The sequence below is a fragment of the Wasmannia auropunctata genome, unplaced genomic scaffold, assembly GCF_000956235.1.
Source record: "Wasmannia auropunctata unplaced genomic scaffold, wasmannia.A_1.0 LD336116.1, whole genome shotgun sequence".
Classification (NCBI taxonomy): domain Eukaryota; kingdom Metazoa; phylum Arthropoda; class Insecta; order Hymenoptera; family Formicidae; genus Wasmannia; species Wasmannia auropunctata.
The window spans coordinates 4,602,352-4,620,803 of NW_012026774.1; the positions used below are offsets into that span (position 1 = coordinate 4,602,352).

The following is an 18,452-nucleotide window of genomic DNA, read 5'->3' on the forward strand; positions in this document are numbered from 1 at the left end:
TATTTTGTGAAAATATGAGAGAAGTTGGATATAAATTGTTATTTTTTTAAAGAAGTATAATAAATAGGCTACACAAAAAATTATATTTTTTTAATTCAAGTCTGCACATTTTTAATTAATCAAACGTCAACTAAAAAGTGCGCACGTTTATCTCGAAAGATTCTATACATAAACTGGATGACTCCTTTCCACCCTTTCTATCCATTCAAGTAATTTACGTTCAAATTTTTATTCTGCATGTTAAAACCATGCATAACCGATATCGATTAAGAAAGATGAATTAGGAATCCAGTTTATTACAAAAAATATATTTTTTTTATTTAAAAATAAATAGTTTATATTAAATCTTTTATTTAAAACTTGTTTAATGAGCTATTTGAAAATATATTTAAAATATTTGCAAAAACACTTGAAAATAATAATTTTATAAATAATTTGTGAAAAATAAAAACAATAAAAAATTAATATTAAAAGGCGAGATATATTAAAATTTTTATTAGAGTGTTTAAATAATAAAAAATTAAACTTTTACTTGTATTTGCACAATATAATTTTTAATTATTAAAACAAACAGCAAAATTTTAATTTATTTTAAACAAATTTTATATATTGTAAATGTAATTTAATTACTATTTAGTAACTATGCTCTATGTCACAAAAATGAAAATTAGTACATTTAATATTTAACGATATTTTTTATAATTACATTAATTATCTTTTAAAAAATAATTTACGTTAAACAATTATTAATAAAGTATTAATTACATAACAATGCATTTATAGGTTTGTTAGAATTCAAACAAAGACAAGTTTGTAATGTGTCAAGTTAATTACATATAAAATAACAATAGTCAAATAATTAAAACAGGATCAGGGAACCCACATGAATCAAGTATATTAAGTCTTATTTATGAAAATCATTAAATTTACTAACAAACAAATTGATTAGGCCAACTAACGAGCTTATTTAATCGAGGATGACGCTTTTTATTATAACAAAATTTTTAAATAACTAAGCGTTATACATAAAATAATCAACGCTATACGTAGATGCTATACGTGATACATGTTTCGACCTAGATTGGTCTTCTTTAGCCACCTCATCGAATTACAAATAAAATATAAAACCATAAAATATAAATTAATACGTTACATTCGTAGAGTCAATTTCAATAAAATGAGTTAAAATTTATGAGCAGTCGTCGGTGTAATGAGATTGAAACCTTCGGCACAAATTCATTGTCGAGTGTATAAAAATCCAACGGAATGATCGATCAGTTGGCGAGGATTAAAACGTCATTATTGAAGTCTAGGTAACGACGTTAAATCGTAGATTTCAGAATAAAAATTTCAATGATGAATGAAAGAAAATTTAAGTCGAACTGTTCGATGTCAAGTGCAAATAAGAACGTATGAGCAACCAAGGAGACATAAAAAATGCTGTCATCCTCGTTTAAATAAGCTCATTAATTTGGCCTAATCAATTTGTTTGTTATTTACAAGGACGAGCTAGTCTTAAATTATTTATTTAATTTAATGTTTTAACGATGCAAATACCACAATCGAAACTCGAATTTAGCTTATAATAATCGTTCTGTCCGCTTCATACGGACGTCACTCGTCATATACATGTTATATATGAGTCGTGATTCTTGATACATATTTAATACAATAATGATAATCGCTGGTATTTTATCTATATAGAATTTAATATTACAAAGCGCTTTGATGTTGCCGAGTCTGTCTTGGTCACTTCCTCCGTCAGACGTTTATTAAAGTTAATTGTCCAATATATAATATGGAATAATCCACAGTCTTTATTCAAAACTCGCCAGTGGTTTTATGGTCGACTTGAAATAACGTAAGGTTGGCCGAGGACCCTCACTTTGGTTGCAACGTGATATTTGTATATTCAGGAGCGAGACTCGGATCAGGCCCGACTGTTGTACATCGCCGAATTCCTGCCTTTCCCACCTATCCTTTTTGCTCACTTTATAGCTTATTTTTACCTATTACATATTCTTACAAGTTCCATAAAACTTATATCAAGTAATACTCTGTTGCTACTTACAAGTTATAAGTTTACATCTGCGAGTATCGTCAATATAATGAGAATGAATGTGAAACTTATGTCCTTCATACTTGTACTTACTGTAGTGTTATTGGAAGCAGAAGAAAGTCTGTGGCAAGACTTAGTTTTTTTGTATGGAAAGCCTTTTTTTGCTTAACTTTCACCATTTTAAGAGTTCTGGTATAGTGAGAGTTAAAAAACCAGAAGATATCAAAATAGGGAGCAATATAACCACATTGGATTTTGTAAGTACAACAAAAGAATTGTCTTTTAATATTTTGACTTATTAAAGGCATATTCGAAAAAGAATTGCTCAAGTAAAATATTATTCAGATAGAAAATTTTGTTGATACATAAAACATATCGCTATTATAAACAATTGTATGTACAGCAAAGTATTTTATAATCAGTAACAATATAGTTATCACATATTTTTGTTCAAGCAACAAATATATTGAGTAAAGCAACATTGTTTGAAAGAAACGTCTCAACTCATTCTAAATTACGAGATGTTTAAAAATAATTTCGATACCGTTAGAAATTAGATAATACGTTTAAAATCTTTAAAAAACGCAATGTTGTGGAAAAAAGGGACAATTAGGAATCGGGTTGTTAAACAATGCACAAATTATATACGGTTCAATAATATAATTTCAATAATACATGATTCTACAAACGTTTTGGCTCCAAATCATTCTTAGTGTAGAAACAATTCGAAGCATCAATTTCAGTATATTAATTCCGTGTCCTTGAGCCTGCCTATTGTTGATCCAACCTCTCAAGAATCTTGCAAAGCTAATTTTAAACTTTCTGTTTTATCTTCTTTAAATTATCTTTTTTGCATAATTAAACGAAACAGGCCAAAAATGACCATTTACACTGTATATCATGCATATCTATAATATAAATTACAGCAAAAAATTACTTTGGGACTACGTGCCTCTTATAGATTATTGGATGCTGAGAACGATGCCGTAAGAGAAAGAATTCTAGCACGTCAGATTTCCAAGATAATTGAGATTTAATACTTCAAAAATAGCTTTATTTTTGCGATTTTGAAATTTTTTTTATTAAGAAGGTTAACGTTATCTTAAAATTTCGATCACAAATGGAGTCACGAATGTATTGTTCATGTCCTATAAAATGCATTTTTTTTTATTTCAATATCTTACTTTTTAATGTTATGAACTATTAAAAATAAAAGCTATTTTGAATAAATGAGGACTCCGATAACAAAATCACTTTAAAACAATAACGCCTTAGAACATATATTACTGGAAGGAGAATTGCCTATACCGTCCATGCATTGAGCTGAAGCCAACATACGTATGTGCGAGAGAGAAAGGTATAGATTTTCAATTGTCTGTCATGCGCATGTGCCATTCAGCCCCCACTTAGTCCCGTTTTTCATTTTTTTAAAAAAGATTTTCGAAAAATAAGAAATTAGGCAAAACTGGCAGAGTGGGGGCTGAATGGCACATGCGCATTACAAACAATTGGGAATCTATACCTTTCTTTCTCGCACATATGTTGGCTTCACGTTCAGCACTCTATTCTCCTTCCAGTAATATACGTTCTAAGAACAACGCACATACACACACATAAAGAGATTGTGAGAGAGAGGGGCAGGAAGAGAGAAAAAGAAGGGGAGAAAGAGAGAAGAGAGAGAGAGTTGTTTTATGAAAGATATGTAGTTGCATATTACAAATTGCATTTTTTTTAAAGTGACTATATATTTTTATTACACCATTGGATTAGTCTCATAATTTTGTGCATAAAAGTATTAAGGTATAGTTATAAAAAATGTGGCTTTAATTGTAAAAAATTAATTTGCATACACATATGACGCTGCCTGGATCGAGTCCCTATATTCAAAATAGCTCCTATCTTTAATCGTTCATAACATGGCTAAAAAGTAAAAAGGAAAGTATTGAAAAAAAAATACATTTTATAAAGAATGAACAATACATTCATGACTCTTGATTGAAATTTCAAGATTTAACGTTAACCTTCTTTATAAAAAAATGTCAAATATCACAAAAAAAACTATTTTTTAAGTATTAAACCTCAATTATCTTGAAAATCTGACGTGGTAGAATTTTTTTTGTAGACTAGTGTTATTATTATTATTATTTTGCACGTGAGCTTTACTGCGGCCCCATAAATGATAAACATTTGATTGATCAACCATTAAGTGATTAAATAACATTGTTTTAATTATAATCTGTCGAATACGCAAGTATTACCATACACGACACTTTTTCGACGGATTCATGTTCGAGCCTGCAGGACAATTCCACGCGGTACTAAATTCTTTGGAATTCTTTAATACAGCCTCAAGTCTCACGTGAAAAGGACAATGAGAATCGTGCTGCAGCATCCACTTCAGTGATGCAGCAATATAAGACTCACACGATATCTGAAACAGTGAAATAATTCAATCGATATTTATCCACAATTTCAACATTATAGAAGCAATTTTTACGAAGAATTTAAAATATAACGAGGAGAATATAATTAAATGGAAATATAATTAAATGGAAGTTTTCATACTATGTATACAGAGTGTCTCGCACTCAATGGTACAGCGCTTGTGGGCAGGTAGTGTGGACCAAACTGAACAAAAAAGTCCTCTACCATTTTACGATCTTCGTAATAGTTATCGAGATACTAATCATTTAAAAAAAACAAAAAATTTTACATAATGGCCAAGTTTTTGCTTTACTATGATCATTTTAATAACTTTAAGTCTGTTCTACGAAACTTAAAGTTATTTGGAAAGACAATGGCATTAAACTTTTGCTACATATAATTTTGAATAATTTAAACGATTTATTAAAAAAATGTTTTTGTGGTTTGAAATAAAATATTTTTGTCTTTATGTCTAATCAAATACTTGGCAATTTGTATAATCTCATATTTGTTTTTGGACAACTTTTATTTGTTAAAATAATATTTTTGGTTTAGATAAGATATAACTAATGTACGATACACTTGTATATACTTGGCGTAAATTTTTTTTCAATGTATCTTTAATTTTTTTTAATTAGTATCTCGATAACTATTACGAAGATCGTAAAATGGTGTGGCGGTGCGCGTACGGCCCGCGCGCCGAGCCCGCGCGCCCGCTACATAACGAGAGTGATACGCGGCGCCGCCGCTAGGTACCGCAGGCGCCACTACTTTCTCGTAATTAAAATTCACCCATGCCCGCTATATCTATGACTCTGTGGGAGGTCCTCAGCCTGTTCCTCGCTTGCAGGATAACGCGAGCTTACTCGTAGGCCGTTATCCTGAAGCATTTTGTCAGTAACCGACAGACGGAGAGTGCTCAACGAGCCTCAGACGTTGAAGGGGAGCAGAAATTCCGGCCCTTCAATCCTGAGCGTGCTCAGGGCCTCCGCCGCTTCCGACGCCTCGTCATAGCTGCCCGCTCCGGGTTAGTCTCACCGTGCCGTTCGAAGGAATAGCCAGCATCACGCCAAGAGCGAAGAAGCGGGGGCCGCTTGTTCCCCCCAGGGCGCTTGACCGCCATACCTCGCCGCAGAAGCTGCCAGCGACCTCCGGCGTTTCCGAACGTGGCCTGGACCCGGGAACAACATTCCGTCCTTGGCGTCTGATCGCCCTCTAGCTGCCAGAACGAACGGCGCAGCGGACCCACGGTCACGATCAACCGTCGACCGGGCCACCCAAACGGAGGGCGTTTTCAGTCCGCCGAGCCCTCCATTGAGGACGCCGACGAAGTCGCGAACTCCGGGCCCCAGGAGCCCTGCTGCCCGGTTCCGTCGCGCGCCCGGTCGCTCGCAAACTACACCGGTGCCATCGGTCAAGCGCCCTCGGAATCCTCCGGACGATTTACGGAAGTACTGCGTCGAATCACGCAGGCTTCACCGGACCGTACAAGGTTGCGATCGGTTGTGAGCATCCCGCTCCAACCGATCCCGCGCTTTAGACGCCGACCCTTCGTCCAGGACCAGACGAAGGCCCTGTTTAATTTCCTGGGTAAGGAAAATCTGCGACGCTAGCCCCTTCGCATCTCTCGGCGCGGGCACATTTGGGTGCCACCCGACTTACTTCCTATCTCTCCTTGGAGTCAATCCTTATACGAATCTTTACACTGACATTCCTACCCTTGTAAATATTCTAAATATAGACAAAATGTTAACTCTAAGCGGAGTCATTTGTGGATTTCTATTCATTGCGTTTCTTCTCCTGATCTCCTATCACCACCTCCGTCGACAAAGTGGTGACCCCGACGTGATCAGGCAGGACGCAATCGCGCCAACATCAAAGATTTACATCACGCCAACGCAGAAAGTTCCCGCCGCGATAACGAAGAAGATCTCCGCCGCGATATTGCAGAAGATTTCCGCCGAGACATCGCAGAAGATTTTCGTCGCGACCACGCAGAAGATCTTCGTAATGACCGTGCAGAAGATTTCCGTCGCGTCAACTCAGAAGATTTCCGACGAACGGCTCACAGAAATCGCAGCCATGACGACGCCACCAGCTTCCATCCCCTGCATCGAGGCACAAGCCGTGTTCCTTCAGGATGAAGTCAATCGGGTAGGCTTGCGGATGCCCGAATTCACCCCGGCCGATCCGGAACTGTGGTTTAACATCACAGACCGCAGCTTCCAGGCATTACTCAAGACGCAACCAAATTCGGTTACGCTCTCGCATCGGGCCGCGTCACACTCTCAAGGTTCGGAATATCATCATAAACCCGCCTGCAGAGAACGCCTACGGCACACTGAAAGCAGAGCTAATCAAGAGGCTCAGCCTATCGCAGGAACACAAAACATGACAACTCCTTGAGCACGAGGAAATCGGCGACCGGAAGCCTTCACCATTCCTGAGGCACCTCTGGAACCTCGCCGGGACTGTGGTAGGCGATGGCGTATTACGCACCATCTGGCTCAGTAGACTCCCTGCGCACATACAACCGCATCTCGTGTCAAGGACCAACGATACTCTCGACCAGTTGGCAGAGGTCGCGGACACGATTATGGAGGCAACCAAAGCCCCGACAGCCAAAATCTCCGAGGTGATTCCTGCTACTGCCAACGCAAACGTCCTACAAATGCAACACCGTTTACTGCTCGAGCAAATAGCAGCCATGCAAAACGAAGTTGCAGTCTTAAAATTAAGAGAAGGTGGTAGAGACAGATTCCTATCACGACCACGAACTCGATCACGTTCTAGACAACGAGGAATACCCACCTCGAGGTGGGTTGGTACCACCGCAGATTCGGGCAGGCCGAGAAGAAATGCCAACCGCCGTGCATTTAACGTTAACCTTCTTTATAAAAAAATGTCAAATATTGCAAAAAAAAACATTTTTTAAGTATTAAACCTAAATTATTTTGGAAATCTGACGTGTTAGAATTTTTCCACTTTGTGGACGGAAGTAATGATAGGAGATCAGGAGAAGAAGCGCAATGAATAGAAATCCACAAATGACTCCGGTTGATATTAACAGTTCGGTTATATTTCGGGATATTTACAAGGGAAGGAGAGTCAGTGTAGGATATTCACATTTGCGTAGGATTGTCTCCAAAACGAAATAGAAAGTAGGTCGGGTGGCACCCGAAGGTGCCCGCGCCGCGAAGCGCGAAGACTAGCGCCGGCGAGGCAGAAGGTTTTCTTTCTCCAATGCACTAAAGAGAGCCTTCGTCCGATCTTGGACGAAGAGCCTGCGTCGGAACCGTGGGATCGGCTGTAGCGGAATCGAGACCATCGATCGCAACCTTGTGCGGTCTGGAGATGCCTGTGCGATCCGACGGAGGAGATCAGCGAACCGTCCCGGGAACCTGGAAGGTGGCGAGCGCCCCGACGGCGTCGCTGGCAGGCGGCCTGGAGTACGGAGTGTCCGGACGGAAGGGCTCTTCGGACGTCCGGGTGTCCACGGTTTCGTCGGCGTCCTGACTGGTGGACTAGGTGACCTCCTTGGTCTGCGTCCCTCGGCTGACCACCGGCCGAGGTCGAGGGTCCGAGGGTCGCTGACTCTGTGCGAACGGTCAGGCGACGTCGATGGGTGACAGGCGCCACGGGAGGAAGGCTACTCCGGGATCAGGAAGACGCTCGGGAGTGTCGTCGGTCGTTGAAGCCTCCCGTGGTGACGAGCGGCTGCACTTCTTGAGGGGACAAGGCGATCCCCTTTTCTTTGCCCGCAGCGTGGTGACTGTTCCTCCGACGGTGGTAGCATGAACTCAGCCCGGGCGGGCAACGACGATGAGGTGTTAGCGGCAGCGGAGGTCCTGAGCACATTCAGAACTGAAAGACCGGATCTTCCGCTTCCCTTCTGTTTCTGAGTTCCGTTGAGCGCTCTCCGAGGTTTGGTTACAGTCAAAATGCTTCAGGATAACAGCCTATAGCTAAGCACACATTATCCTGCAAGCAAGGAACAGACTGAGGACCTCCCACGGAATCATAGATATAGCGGGCGTGGGTGAATTTTAATTACGAGAAAGTAGTGGCGCCTGCGGCACCTAGCGACGGCGCCGCGTATCACTCTCGTCACGTGGTGGGCGCGCGGGCCGTACGCGCACTGCCACAGCACTCCCCTGCCAGTGGGGAATCCACGATTATCTGAGGCCTGCCTGGAACCGGTCCGGGAAGTGGACTCGTCGTCCGAACCTTGTGACTCTTTGAGTCGGTTCCGTTTTATCAGGAACTTGTGTTGAGGTTTCCTCTGTGTCGGTCCTCTAACACGTAGGCAGGCTTGACTCTGTCTATCGATATATTGACTATCTTATTGATTTTGACTCGGATTGTCTTGTCCATTCGCTCTATGACTTGGAACTGCCCGTCGTATGGCGGTTGTAGTATTGTCTTTGGCCCGTCGTGTCGTATGAAGACGTGGCTGGTCGTTGCGAGGTCTTTGAAAACGAGTGCCTTTTGTGCTGCGTGGATGGTCCCTTCTTTTGGTCGCAACTGTTCAAACTGCTGGCGCAGTTTTGATGAGATGTGCTGCGTCATCAGCAGTGTTGATAGACTCTTTGTTCAGGAATTGTCCTGGTAGCCGGAGCGTTTCACCGTAAACCAGTTCGGCTGTGGTTGCGTCCAAGTCGTCGCGCCAGGCGGCGCGGATGCCCAGAAGGATTGTAGGCAAGGCTTCTGTCCACCTGTTGTTTGCGTGACATCGGATTGCAGCTTTTAGTTGGCGGTGGAACCTTTCTACCAATCCGTTTGCTTGTGGATGGTATGATGTCGTGCGTAGGTGTTTGGCCTGTCAGTTCGTTCAGCTGCCTGAACAGTTGTGATTCGAACTGACGTCCCTGGTCGGTGATGATTCGCAGGGGCACACCGAAGCGGCTGATCCAGCCATTGTAAAACGATTTAGCTACTGTCTCTGCTTCTTGGTTCTCCATTGGAATGGCTTCTGGCCATCTCGTGAAGCGGTCTACGCAGGTGAGGCAGTATCGGCATCCTTCAGATACTGGTAGAATGATAATGTTGAGATAGACGTGCTCGAACCTTTTGGTGGGCAGAGCAAAGGTTCCGTGTAGAGCTGATATGTGTCTTGTTATTTTTGAGCGTTGACAGGCTGTATAGGCTTGTGTCCATTCCTGGCACTCTGCATTGATGGATGGCCACATGTAGCGTTGTGCCACGAGTTTGGTGATTGTCTTGACGCCTGGGTGTGCCAAGTTGTGGATCGTTTCAAAGGCGGCTTGTCGAAACGGCTTGGTTAGGAATGGACGTGGCGTCTTGGTTTTTGTATCGCACCAGATGGCTAAGCCTGCCGGTAATTTCGATCTTCTTGAGTTGTAGACCTTTTTCTTCGCCGATAAATGATAACAGTTTTTGGTCTTCTTGTTGAGACTCAGCCAATGCTTTATAATCCATGGTTGACTGTATTGCTTCTATCTGTGATAGAGTGTCGGTGGTTACGTTTTCTTTTCCTGATACATGGCGTATGTCGGTGATGAATTGTCCGATTTAGTCGAGATGCCGGAATTGTCGTGATGTGCACTTCTCCGGTCTTTGGCGGAAGGCGAAGATGAGTGGTTTGTGGTCGGTGTAGATCACGAATTGGCGAGCTTCTACCATGTGTTTGAAGTATTTGATTGCTAGGTAGATTGCTAGCAGTTCTCGGTCGAAGGTGCTGTATTTTATTTCGTGGGATTTAGTTTCTTGGAGTAGAAGGCCAGTGGTTCCCAGTCTTTGCCATGTCGTTGTTGGAGAACTGCTCCAACGCAGCGGTCTGATGCGTCCGTGAAGAAAGCTAGTTCGGCATGTGCCTTGGGATGTGCCAGTAGCGCAGTTTGAGCGAAGCTGTTTTTTGTGGCTTCGAAAGCTTTTTGTGTTTCTAGCGTTTTCCACTCCAGAATTGTAACGCCTTTTTTGGAACCGAGGAGATCGTGGAGTAGTGCTTGTGCTGCCCTGGGTATGAATCTTCGGAGCATACCCAGGTAACGCCTGAGTTCCTTGGCTGTTTTGGGTAAGTTGTACTCCTGTAATCCTTTGATTCGGTCAGGTAGCGGTTGTGTACCTTCCGAGTTTACTAGGTAACCGAGAAAGGTTACTTGGGAGCGCCCGAAAACACTTTTTGCTGGGTTGATGACTATGCCGTATTCGTTTAAGCATCCAAAAAGGATGCGGAGGTGCTCCAGGTGTTCTTCCTCTGTCTTTGATGCGATCAGTATATCGTCGAGGTATGCGTAGCAAAAGCTTAGTCCACGCAATACCTCGTCGATAAATCGTTGAAAAGTTTATGCTGCGTCGCTAACCCGAACGACATGTACGGGAATTCGAACATCCTACACAGCACAAATGACTGTTTGCCGGCTAATAGTCGACTTTTTTTAGTCAAGTTAAAGCCGACTATTAAAGTCGACATTAAGCCGTCTATTTCTAAGTTGGTTTTTGTCAACTTTAACTGTCGACTGTAAGTCGACTCAGAGTCAACCATTTTTAGAAAATCAAAGTCGCCTTTTACTGAATAATTACAAGACTGTCGCTAGATAGCGTTTGCCGATATCTGTTTCTCGCATTTAAAATTTGTTGAACTCCTCTATATAACCAATGTCAAATCGAAGTTCGGATATGTCATAATTAATTATACATTATTCATCTATGCACTTAATGCGAGATGAATAATGTTTTTGTAACATATAAGCTAATATAAATGGGTATAAGTACTTAATGGTCACTAATAGAAAGGCGAAGATATTTTTGAATTTTGATATTTTTAAATTAGAATATTCTCGGAATTGCTTTAATGTGAAATATATTAATTTTTTACCCGTTATACAAAGCTTGCGTGATTTTTGCCATAATCTAACTAATGTTGGCTTATTGTATTGGCTAAAAGTCAACTTATTGTATCGGCTAAAAATCAACCTAGTCAACATAACCTAGTTGGCAAATAAAAAATGTCGGCTTATAGTTGCCATAAAGTCAACTTAAAGTCGACTGACATGGCTGACTTACAGCCGACTATAGTCGAGACATTTGTCGACTGTTAGTAGGCTATAAGTTGACATTTAGTCTGACTTTGAAGTCGACTTTAGACTTCTTCTGCCGACTGACAGTCGACTAACAGTCGATTTCGTGCTGTGTGGGATGCCGAAGGGTTGTGATAGCCATTTTCTCGATATCTTTCTCGACAACGGGTATTTGGTGGTACACTCGCACCAAGTCTAGAGTGGTGTAAATTCGGGTGCCCTCCAGTGCCTGTGCAAAGTCGTGTATGTGGTGCACGGGGTATCGATCAGGTACCGAGCGTGCGTTTATTGCCCGGTAGTCCCCGCATGGTCTTCAATTCTCCCCTTTCTTGGGGACAAGATGGAGAGGCGATGCCCAACAACTCTTTGATGGCCTAGCGATGCCGAGTTTAATCATGTTTTGAAACTTTTGCTTGACAATGGCCAATTTGTCTGGTGCTAGCCTCTGTGGTTTGCAAGCTACTGGAGGTTCTAGCGTAGTTTAAGATAATTGGCTATTGTGTTGTAATTCTGGAATGTTGGCTTACGTGCGCGTAAGAAAGGAAAAGTAACTGCTCGTGCGTAAACTTCGTGAATCCCGGAAGTAGAGGCTCCCGTTTTTATGAAATGGCGGGTATTGTGTTTGATCTGCCGAGGTCGTCCGTCTGGCCTTGTGATGTTAGGGAACTCACTAACAATAAGTAACGCGTGATATGACGTGGTTCCTGACGTCGTCCTGACGTAGACCTCGTTAGGGTTAATTTTACGTTCTGGTACAGTCAGGTTGGTTACCTTTGCATGCACATGGTAAAGGACTTTTTTGTTTAGTTTGGTCCACTTTACCCGCCCACAAGCGCTGTACCATTGAATACGAGACACCCTGATGTATATACACGGAAAAAACAATTTTGCTGAATCCAAATCTGAAAATAATTTTTGTTCAATAGTCAAAATTATTTTATGCAAAATTATTTTATGTCAAAATGATTGCTAGAACATCAAAACGTTTTATAGCAATACTTATCAGTTTTAACATTCCAACAAATTATTTTAATGATTAAAAAAAAAATTATTTTCAGATTTGGTTTTAGTAAAATTTTTTGGTCTTTCAACAAAATCGGTCTTTCCGTGTAATTATATAAATGATGTGTCTTAATATTGACAAACGCATTAAAATCAATGAAATTAATGGGACTCAGACAAATCGAAGATATTAAATATCAATTTATCAATCACAATTTATTGTTATTAGACTGAATACCAATTGTAATTTATCGTTATCGGTCTCGCCATCTACAATTTTGACTTATCTCGTATAATCGAGTATTTAAATGTAATTTTTTTTTAACAAAGATCGTCCGTTGTAAACCGAGTTTTTATTCGATTCCCGTAAAGCGGCAATAAAAAAGCAAAGGTGGATCCAGTTCTATAAATTGATGATTATCAAATGATCAAAGAATTTTACAATTTAGAAATGTACGATTCATTTAAATATGAATCAGACAAATCCGAGAACTCCCATCGAAATTTCCCTTTCTCTACTATTTAAGGAAAATATTTTTCGACTATTTTATCATTAAATTTCTTAAGACATAAAAATTCCTTAAGACATAATTCCTTAAGATTTAAAAACGATTTTTTTCTTCCACAAAAGTGTAAAACTGATAAGAATATGGAAATTGATGTATGAACAATAAAATATTAAATATAAATGTTATATTAAAATATTTAAAATATTAAATTAGTATTATAAAACTTTTCTTTTTACAAATTTATTAATTTTCTTACTTTATTAAATATTTTAGTTATTTCCGTTAAACGATTAAACATTTGAAAACTTTATACAGCTAAGAAGTTTCAATTTGAACATATCTAAGATAATTGGCTATTGTGTTGTAATTCTGGAATGTTGGCTTACGTGCGCGTAAGAAAGGAAAAGTAACTGCTCGTGCGTAAACTTCGTGAATCCCGGAAGTAGAGGCTCCCGACCGTGCCGGGCCTTCCACCTCTCGTAACCGATCACGGCCTCGTGAAGGCCACCATTATCGGCGATGTTCTCGCCCAAAGTCTGTTCGCCATCGACGGAAATGTCGATCTGTGCAAGACGTATCATTAATTCATGGACATACTCGAAGCAGGTCATTTAACTCCTTGAAACTGCGCGGCCAATTTTTGCTCAAGAATTACATAGAATTAGAATACAATTTATAGTAGAATATACATATATAAATGGTTAAATATTAAAGTTTTCATAAATAGTAGTTAAAATAATAAGTTCTAATAAAATTAAATTTATTTTATGAAACTTGAAAAATAAAAAATTAACAAAATGGAATAATCATTTTAATTAAAATTAAAATCAAATAAATTTCTTAAAAACATCTATTTATTTATATCACTATCTATTTTAATATTTAAAGTGATTGTTCCATTTTACCACTTTCTTTATTTCAAAAATCATAAAATTAATTTTTTTTTAACATTGCAACGCTTTAAAATTGTCACTGGACTTGCCTCGCTATAGTAATAACTATTATAATGATCTATGAAACACTGAGTTTTGTCCGTGTACTTCGAAATGGTTTCATTGGTCCACCATTGTCGGAGATTTCCCACACTGTCGAAATGCCGGCCCTTATTGTCGAATCCATGAGTTAATTCATGCCCAAGTATCACGCCGATGGCGCCGTAATTTAAGGCTCTGCAATTTAAATAAAACGTTAATTTTTTTATCCTTTTTTCGTTCTTTATTATATATAACAACCTCACGAAAAATTCATGCTTTTTTACTTTTAATTTTTTAATTTTAAATATTTATTTTTATATTATTTTTTATATATAAAAATATCAACGAAGTAATTAACGAAATAATTCCTATTCTTACGCAAGACCCAATTCATAGAATGGAAATTGAAGAATTCCAGCAGGTATGGCTGCAGGTGTGAATAATAAAAAAAGAGGGAATATGTTAATGTAACATTGGTAACAACAAAAAAAGACAAAGCTTTTTTATATAGATTATTAGTATTTATTTTAACAGTATAACATATCTATTCTAAATTAATCTGCGTTCATTTAATGATAAAGGGTTAAATTATTACGTACTTATATGATTAAGTTGCATGCTATGTATTGCGTTTACGTCGGTAGGATCAGTTGCCCAGCTGATCATCCATAATGAAGCGAAGCAATAAAAAAAAATAAAACCTTAGCATTGATTTTTATTGTCGACAATTCTCTAAATTTTTCACTTACTATGACTCACTATCTAAATTTTCGTCTTGTAAGCTCGTCCACATGGCGTTCCATTGCAATCGAACTATTTGTACCATATTCTCCAGGTAATTCGTTTCCGACAGACTTATCTAAACATTAACATATTCGATATTATGCAAAATATATTACAAATAATACTGTTACATTATGTGTTAAGTTGATCTTGATAAAATAAAATAAATGACAAAAAATTATTTATAGATGATTGAATTTTAATGAAATAAATGTACATACGTATACCTAATAAAAATTATACAATTAAATGAAAAATTTTTAATGCGCATATTTATTTGCGCAAAACAGATTTTTCACTTATTATTGTAGAAAATTATTTTACAATTACTGTATATTTTTAATTACTATACATATATCTTTTTACGAGACTTACGCCCTTGTAATATTTATCGAGCTTTTCCTCGTCGAGGAGCCACGTGGGGAATCCAATTGCCGAACCCATATTTTGACTCTTTTCGAGTGTTGCCGTTTTCGTCGATTGATCCATCCAATCCGTGTTAATGACAAGCGAGGCGAACGATTCTGTTATATCATATAGCATTTCCTGCACTTTATTAATTTCGTTATCGTGGAATGTTGGGTCTACGAACAGCCACGATACAGCCATTCCTAGAAGTTGATGATAAACACTATTAATTGAAAGTATCTAAAGTATGTATGTATATATGTATATATATATATATATATATATATGTGTATACATTAGAGTGGGCCAAAAAAAAATTTTTTTTAATTAGTTAGTAATCCCCCCAAAAGTTAGCTATGAGCCTCAATATGGTTCAGGTAAAATTTCATCGAAATCGATTAATATCTTCAGGTTGCCCCTCGATCTTGCAGTTAGTAAGTTTATGCATTTCTTCATAGATGAGTCAAAGTTCGGAAAAATATTTAAATTTCAATACAGTTTAGTATTACCTGCTGTTTTTTGGTTGCTAAACACGAATTCGAGGTCAGAAGTATACATTTCAAAATGACGGATCTAAAATATATTTTTAAGTAATAATTAAGATTTCTCGAAAAATATGATAAATATGGAGAATGTTTCAAATAAAAATTGTACATATGGTTTGGAGAGGTACATAAGAAAATATTATTAATTTTATTTTAGGCGTCGTTAAGATAAGGTCAAGATCACATCGATATTTTAAACGAAATTACATATTTTTTACATAATACGATTTCTCTAATTATTCTGCATATAAAAGTATTGAAGTAAAGTTATCGAAAAATCAATATTTTACGAGATCAATATTTTATACTTTATCATGTCATTTTTTTCGATATATAATATGAAATATCTCATAAACTATTGATTTCTTGATAATGGTACCTAATATTTTTAGGCGCAGAATAATGAGATAAATCGATTGGTGTAAAGAAAACACAGTTGCTTTTAAAATTTGTAAGAAATGCATAAACTTACTAATTTCGAGGGGCAACCTGAAGATATTAATCAATTTTAATGAAATTTTACCCAGACTATATTGAGATCCGTAACCAACTTTTGGGGAGTATTACGAATCGATTTTCAAAAAAAATTTTTTTTGGCCCACCCTAATATATACATATACATATATATGGGGCATTTTCTGTCAAGCGAGCCACTGTCCATTTCAATTTTTTAGATGAAATACTTCAAAATTCTTAAAATTTTTGTAGAAGTGTCTACTTTTTGATGTCATATGGCCTTTTTAAAAATCCAAGATGATGGACTTAGAATTGCGATTAGAATGGACGTTTGCCACAAAATTTTTGGAACAAACTTTAATTACTGAAGCACAGGGGACTAGATCATTTTTCTATTTCCATAAATTAAAGTTTTGGGGGTCGCTAAATACGACCATCTCCTTTCCCTCCAAATCTGATAACAGTTGTCAACTTAACTTGAAACTTCTTTGTAATTAATGTCTTATTATAGAGATTTTGGCACACAGTTTCAAATTCAATCTCAAAATCGAGGGCCCAAAAAATGGGCGATTTTTAGGGTCACTCTTTATTTAAGTTTTAAATTAATATTGTACATACCCATTAATTCATTTGCAATTACTGCACAGGTCATTGAGCGTGGTTTGCCTACTTCTACATCCATTAAATCATTCACGTATTCGTACCAAATATTTCTGAGCTTTTCGGAAGAGTGAGGCACCACAATCTTCACGACGCTCCACCAAATATAGCTTTCTGAATCAAAAGTAAATCGAATTTTAGAAAAACATTTTTGAAAAGTAAATGGCAAATTTAAATAAGAGAAATAATTTTATGCGTACCTAGATCTTGCTCTGAGTAAGTAGATAATATTAATGCAGCATTTTTCAAATACTCCAAATACTTGCCGACAAGAATTTTATCTCTGTTATCAAGATCCAACTTAGCGATTCCCTCAAAAAGGGATTCAATGAAAGGACGCCAAATCGGTTTAGGTGTGATAGACGAATTAATATTGTTCATTATATACTCGTCCGTCAATCTTTGCAAATCATCTACTAGCATATAATCGCTATCGCTCAAGTTTTCTGTAATACTCTGATTTTTTTTATCTGCACGACGAACCTACAAAATAATTGAATTTTTATTCTTCTAATTGAATACATAATATTTCCCAAAATTTGTATTTAAAATAAAATTTTGCAAAAAAATATTGCAAAGCGTAATAAAGATAGAGATTTACTTTAAAAATTTTATATATTAAAAGGAAAAAAGTTTATATGAGTTGGCGCGGTAAATGTTGCGCAATGAAACTATTCTTTTTCTTCTTACAATATAAATTTAATTAATTCTGTTCGATAAATGTTTTGGCTTAAATTCGAAGCCATCTTCAGCAAAATTATAATAAATTAAGTACAGAAGCAATTAAAAACTTGAAAAGCACGCAGTTATTAATTTAAGATAATTGTTCAGAACCCGTTGCTGCATAACTGAATGGAAAGTGTTATGCGCCTAATGAACGAAATTAATTAAGAAACGTGCATTCATTTTTAATTTGCAACTCCCATAGCCATTTTTGTTTTTAATATTAGATTTTAATTTTGAAAGTACTGAGATTTTTGAATTATCTTTAAGAATTTTGTTTACGCGCGAGAACATATTAAAATTAATTTGAAAATATTTTGATTTAATCGGAAAGTACTTACGTAATAGAGGGTGTTACTAATATTGTAAAGTATATGGACAAATTTTTCCAATTCATTTCCCAGTATCGTCGATTCATTGTTCGAGGTACATTCATCAACAGTGCCATTGCTAAGGACTTGTTTAATAACATCCGTTATATAGGTAATCTCAGCTGCCTCAGCTTCTTCCTTCTCGTTTAACTTTTTATTATCAAAATCATCCAGTTTTCGCAATCGCGATTTGATATTTTGCAACCGTTTCTTTAATTCTTTATTGCTATTATTACAATAAAACGTTTGTTATTATATGTATTAATTATATAACATTATAAGTAATATAAATATACAAAACATTTAAAAATAATTATTAAAAATCATAAAATAGAAGTATACTTACGTAAAAGTAGGAAAAGGATTGGAATGACTCGGGTAGTAGAATGCGATTATATTATTGCTGTTGTTCTTTGGATCGGGCTCAACATCGAAACCAAAGAAAACGTCATAGCCCAAATTTCTCTTTACACTGGCAAGTTGTTCGATGTAATTTGA

At 37.3% G+C, this 18,452-nt stretch overlaps 1 protein-coding gene across 1 annotated transcript in view; it reads right to left on the minus strand.

The window, feature by feature from the left end:
* Positions 1–4,313: 4,313 nt before the first annotated feature.
* The window catches only part of LOC105448123 (endothelin-converting enzyme-like 1), a 19,095-nt gene continuing 4,956 nt past the window's right edge, over positions 4,314–18,452 (minus strand). The window contains 11 exon segments of the mRNA XM_011686493.1: positions 4,314–4,490; positions 13,421–13,597; positions 14,017–14,203; positions 14,387–14,435; positions 14,608–14,666; positions 14,758–14,867; positions 15,167–15,402; positions 16,819–16,974; positions 17,061–17,308; positions 17,890–18,180; positions 18,301–18,452. The exon segment at positions 18,301–18,452 is cut by the window's right edge and continues 1 nt beyond it. Coding sequence (XP_011684795.1) covers positions 4,314–4,490; positions 13,421–13,597; positions 14,017–14,203; positions 14,387–14,435; positions 14,608–14,666; positions 14,758–14,867; positions 15,167–15,402; positions 16,819–16,974; positions 17,061–17,308; positions 17,890–18,180; positions 18,301–18,452 — 1,842 coding nt within the window.